A 6000-nucleotide genomic window follows, 5' to 3' on the forward strand; every position below is an offset into this window, starting at 1 on the left:
GTCCTGTGATCAGCAGTCTGGGGCGCCTGTGTGCATTCTGCGCCCCTTAGATAAGACCCCCTGGCGCTTACCGAAACCCTGCTCTTCTGGTTTGAATCGCCCAATCCGGCCCTAGCGGGGAGCCCCAAAGCCCTCCACCCAGGGACGCTAAGAAAGGCTTGTGCCCCGAATCCAGTGTGCCTGTCTGCGCTCTGCTTTGACCTCCCCGTGCGTCCCCTCGAGCTGTGTCATGTGCTTCCTCCGGGACCTGGGAGTAATAAACGTCTCTGTGTCAGTTTTTCTCGTGCTTGTCGTTGAATCCGCTCGCCATCTAGCTTGACTGAACAAGTGTTAATTTAACGAAGTCATAATAATTGGCCACACAAGTGACCTGGCGATGCATTTTAGGTGCGAATGGCTGGCTAACTGGCTCCCCGAAGTGAGTAGTCCTGTTGCCGGGTGGAGGACATGGGGGCGGGGGTGTGTGTCCCACCACTTGCTGGCATCCATCGGCGCCGCCTGCCCATCCCAACGTGCAAGCTCTGAAGAAGCAAGCGGAGTCACAGGCTGGTTTGAGGCGCCTGCGTGTGTCTGCGCCTGTCGGAGACACGAGCAGGCGCTCGGCTTCAGTGAGTTTCCTCCAAGCGAGGACCCGGCTGCGGACTGGTGGGAGGACAGGCCGTGGCTTTCACAAGGGCCTGCTGTTAACAGCCGGACACTCGAGTGAGACCCCCCCCCCCAACAAAGGATAGGCTACCTGAGTAAGGCGCCCAGAGTGCCCTTCGCAGGAGGACAGGCAGACTCCCCTCCCTGGATGGCAGTGCTCGCCGCTGCGCCGGCTGCCGAGTCCTAACCCCAGTCCTAACCCCTCCAAGTGGGGCACCCGTGCTCCAGGAGGCAGGGTTCCCCAAGAAGGCGAGTGCAGCAGGGGCCCCTGTGTTGCTGCACACCTTGCCACTATTGCACCACCTCCCCAGACCCTATGGGACATCGTGGGTGCCACCTCCGGCACATGGTGCCACAAGATCTAGTGGCCTGAGTGCCCGGGGCCAGTGCCACCCGTAAGGCCGGAGGAGGTTAGCACGCTCCTCCCTGGATGCCAAAGGCCCGGGCAGCAGCCTGGGCGCTGCGCCTCGATGCACCGACACGCCAAGGTGCCGGTTCTACAGCCTGGGGGTGTGCGGGGCGCCCCAGCCATCCTGCCGCCCTCATGCTAGTCGGGGAGACCCTAATCCCAGGGGGGTCAATGGGGACACCCCGGACAGGGAGCAGCCATCTATGAGTCTCCTGGCCAAGGACGTCCTCCACGGATCTTTCTGGTAACGAGCCATAAGGTCCAATCGGTGAGAGATGATAATGAGAGACCAAAACTTGAACCTGTGTTGCTATTTGTAAGTTGCTGAGAGAGTAAATGTTAAAAGTTCTCATCACAAGAAAAGAAAAATTGGTAAATTTTTCAGGAGATGGATGTTAACCAGACTTACTGTGGTGATCTTTTTGCAACATATACAAATATTGTCATGATGTTGTACACCTGAAACTAATATAATGTTGTATGTCAAATATACCTCAATAAATTTTTTTTTTTTTTTTTTGGTGAGGAAGATTGGCCCTGAGCTACCATCTACTGCCAATCTTCCTCTTTTTGCTTAAGGAAGATTGTCGCTGAGCTAACATCTGTGCCAATCTTCCTCTATTTTATGTGGACCACCACCACCGTGTGGCTTGATGAGCAGTGCTATGTCTGTGCCCAGGGTCCAAACGTGTGAACCCTGGACCGCTGAAGCGGAGCACTCGAATGTAACCGCTACACCATGGGGCCAGCCCCCTTAATAAATACATTTTTAAAAAAGAAACCAAAATTGATAGTTTACGTGTCTTAAGATTCAAAATATTTTAAAAGACTTTGTGCCACAGGAGGCAGAAAAAAGGGGCTGGCTGGCTGTGGAGCATGTTTGATGCCGGCTGTGAGCCGCTACTCATGGCCACAGAAATGCGGCCACCAGCTGTATCCCACAGACCCCAAATGCACCAACTTTTAAAAGACCCCTGGGATCTCGGGCCAGTCTCAGCAGACACAGGCCGGGCCCCTACCTGACCTTAGACGGAGAGGTGAGTCGCATCAGACCCCAAAGCAGCCACGCCCCCCTTGGTCAGTGCCCAGACTGCTCCCCCAAGGAGGCCCAAGTCAAAGGCAAATGGTCCCCTTGGCTGTGGCTGTTGCTCTTACCACGTATGGTCTGGATAACAGGGTTGCTAGGAGACCCCTGGGGCCTAACCCTGCCTCCAGAGATGTGCTGGGACGAAATCGACCACGTGTCCAACGACCACAGCGGGCCGGGCGCCAGGGGCTGGCAGGCTCTATTAGGAATGCCATCCCTGGGTCTCTCTCGAGGAGAGAGGGCTTCCTCTCTGGAAGGCTTGGGGAGGAGGTGGCGGGGGCCAGGGGGCAGGGGGAGGGTCTATGCTTCATAGTGAGAACCTCCTGTGTGCACCAGGTTCCTGAGCACCCACCTCAGGGGGAAGCAGGAGGTCAGAATGGAGATGGCGTGGACGGACGGACAGAGACCGCCTTTCAAGGGACTTCGACGCAGTGGGCAGCTCCGTGCTTCGTGTTCCATGCTGCCTGCACAGAAGATAGAATTCTTCCCGGGCTCCGAATCAGCCTTCAGGGATGCTCGATTTCTCCAGTCAAGAGTAGGCAGAATTTACCCGCACTGATGCTACCTCTAAGACTCCTAGTTCCTGAATGGACCCTCCAGGGGATATTTTTAGGAAAAGTCCCCTCCTGGAATCTGGGACTCCGGCCTTGGGGTACCGTCAGGGCTATGAAGGTCTCTGAGTGCAGTTAACTTGCCAAGTTACACACCTGTTGCTTCCGAGGCTCCTTGCACTGGGAAGTTGGGTCCGAGAATTGCTGGATGGAGTTCTCGCAGCCAGCTCTGACGCTCTGAGAAGAGACCCCGGAGCGGGATGCAGTCTTACAGACTCAAGAGCTGTGTCTCTGGCCCGAGAGCCGATATGTGAGACCCCCAGAGAACCCAGAGCTTGTCTGGTTTATTCCTCCGTTAAGTGTTTATTGAGAAGTTCATGGATCTTGAAACATAAAAACAGGGTCCAGGATCTGGCTTTAAAGAGCTCACAGGCTAATTGTGGGGGAGGTGGGGGGGGGAGGTGGGTGGAAAGTGAAGCAGATGCTAAAATGATATTTCAGAGTGACAGTAGTTGTATCTGAGTGGAGGAAGGACAGGCTACCATCTTAGTCCGTTCGGGCTGCGATAACTAACTGCCACAGACTCGGTGGCTTAGAAACAACAGACATTTCTTTCTGACGCTTCTGGAGGCTGCAAGGCTGAGATCAAGGCTCCAGCAGAGGCCGTGTCCAGTGAGCACCTGCCGCCTGGTTCATAGGTGGCCGCCTTCTTGCTGTGGCCTCACATGGTGGAAGGGGCGAGCGAGCTCCTGGGGTCTCTTTTATAAGAACACTAATCCTGTGAATGGGGGCTCCACCCTCAGGAGGCCTCACCTCCTAAAGCCATCCCACTGGGGATGAGGTTGCAGCATATAAATTTGGGGGGACAAAAACATTCAGTCTCTAGCAGGTATGGTATTTGGGCTGATCACTGACTAATAAAGCGATTAGCAAAGGGCACGGATCTTAAGTATGCATCTTGATGAAGGTTTGCCCACGTACATACCCACGTAATTACCACCCAAATCAAGATAGAGAGCATTCCCAGTGCCCAATCTCCCCATGCCCTCTGCCATCCGAATCCTTCCCCCAGGCAACCACTCTTATCACATCGACCACCATAGATTAGCGTGTCATTGGCCTTTATTTCAACGGAGTATGTACTCTTTGTGTCTTGCTTCTTACGCTCCGTAGTATGTCTCTGTTGTGCTTGTTTTTTGCTGGTAACTTTAGTTCCTTCTTTTTCTTTGCTGTGTAGTATTCTATTGCGTGAATATGCCACAAGTTGCATCTATGCCATGTTCACGAACATTTGCATTGTTTTCAGGTTTTGTCTATTGTAAATAATGCTGCCATAAACTCCTTGTCCATTAGTACTCATTTTTTCTTCAAAAGATACCATGTGGCTGCAGTTTAGAGCAATGATTCTCAGCCAGGGGTGATTTTGCTCCCCAGGGCATATTTGTCAATGTCTGATGACATTTATGATTATTACAACTTGCCGGGTGGTGTGTGCAACTGGCATCTAGTGGGTTGGGACAAGGGATGCTGCCAAACATCCTACAATGCATGGGATGTCCTCCCACTGTGGAGAACGATCCAGCTCAAAATGTCAATATCACGGGCCAGCCTGGTGGTGCAGCAGTTAAGTTCGCACGTTCCGCTTTGGCGGCCCGGGGTTCACCAGTTCGGATCCAGGGTGCGGACATGGTGCCGCTTGGCAAGCCATGCTGTGGCAGGCGTCCCACATATAAAGTAGAGGAAGATGGGCACGGATGTTAGCTCAGGGCCAGTCTTCTTCAGCAAAAAGAGGAGGATTGGCAGCAGATGTTAGCTCAGGGCTAATCTTCCCCCCAAAAAAAAAAAAAAAAAAGCCCATATCAGCAGAACGAGGCTGGAGCTTGATTTTGGAGTCCTTATATGCCATACTCAGGTTTACGTTCAGTGGGCCCTGGGGAGCCACAGATGGCTTTGGAGTGGTGAGATTTCCATCCATGGGGGGGAGGATTTCAGGGCAGACACCACCTGGCATCCAGCATTAGGTGACATCAGCCTGGCGGACAGTCCCCGGTGTCCTGTGGCTGACCGCCCGCTGCAGCGCGCCCTGCACGTCCCGGTTCCGCAGCGTGTAGATGGCCGGGTAGAGCAGTGGTGTGAGATTGATGTAGATCAGGGACACGAGCTTGTCCTCCTCGAAGGAGCGGCTGCTCAGGGGTCTGGCGTACATGGCCGTGGCACAGCCGTAGTGGAGCACGGCCACGGTGAGATGCGACGCCACCGTGTTGAAGGCCTTGCGGCGGCCTGCGGCCCCACCGACCCCCAGGATGACCGCCAGCACCCTGGAGTAGGAGAGCAGGATGAGGGCCAGGGGCAACACCAGCAGCACCAGGCACGCTGCCAGCAGGACGCGCTCCTGCAGGTCCCGGTTCCCACAGGCCAACACCAACACCGCCGGGAGGTCACAGAAGACGTGGTTGACCGAGCCCCCGCGGCAGAAGGGCAGCCGGAATATGGCGGTGGTGAGGCCTAAGGCCAGGACTGAGCCCCCAACACAGCAGGAGGCGAGAAGACACCAGCAGAGCCCCGTGGTCATGAGCTGAGGGTAGTAGAGAGGGCGGCAGATGGCCAGGTAGCGGTCCAGGGCCATGGCAGCCAGCAGCAAGCACTCGGAGCCTCCCAGGGCCACAAAAAGGCCCATCTGGGCAGCACAGGTGGAGGGGGCCACCGCGTGGCCGCCAGGAGGCAGGAGGAAGCCAGCAAGCATGCGTGGCGTCAGCACCAGCGTGTAGGCCACCTCCACAGCGGACAGCGCCCCCAGAAAGAAGTACATGGGCGTGTGCAGGGCAGGGTCCGTGACGGCCAAGCCCAGGATGAGCAGGTTTCCCGCCAGTGTGGCCAGATAGAGCGGCAGGAGGAAGGCAAAGAGCAGCCCCCGTAGCCCCTGGGGCCACCTGGAGAAACCCAGGATGACAAACTCCTGTGGGGCGGTCCAGTTTGACTCGGGCCGATGGCTCATGTTGGGACCTGGGGGAAGACAGGCATGCAGGCTGGAGAGGAGAGTCATGGTGACTCCCAAACCCCATTCCAAGAAAATACGCATCCTTGGCCTCTGCTAGGCTGGGAACCTGCTCTCAGGTTTCTATGGCCTGTCCTTGTCTCCCACACCTCCACTCCACCCTCCCCCAGGGACTCAGGGTTTCCTCCCCAATCCAGTACTTTCCACCCCTCGTTTCCCGCAATCCAGTGTCCTTCAGGAATTCAGATGTCTGGAGCCACTGTCCGCTCTCCCTTCTGGCCTCCTGTGCCCCGTGCTTTGCCAGGCACCCAGG

The 6000-nt window shown here is 55.9% G+C and overlaps 1 protein-coding gene across 1 annotated transcript; it reads right to left on the reverse strand.

Annotated features, from left to right (window-relative positions):
* Positions 1 to 4709: 4709 nt before the first annotated feature.
* On the reverse strand, positions 4710 to 5735 carry LOC124242038 (olfactory receptor 10AC1-like). Its single transcript, XM_046666524.1, has one exon. The coding sequence runs from the start codon at positions 5733 to 5735 to the stop codon at positions 4710 to 4712; it is 1026 nt and encodes a 341-aa protein (XP_046522480.1).
* Positions 5736 to 6000: the final 265 nt, after the last annotated feature.

Source organism: Equus quagga, chromosome 7 (assembly GCF_021613505.1).
Source record: "Equus quagga isolate Etosha38 chromosome 7, UCLA_HA_Equagga_1.0, whole genome shotgun sequence".
In the NCBI taxonomy this organism is placed as follows: domain Eukaryota; kingdom Metazoa; phylum Chordata; class Mammalia; order Perissodactyla; family Equidae; genus Equus; species Equus quagga.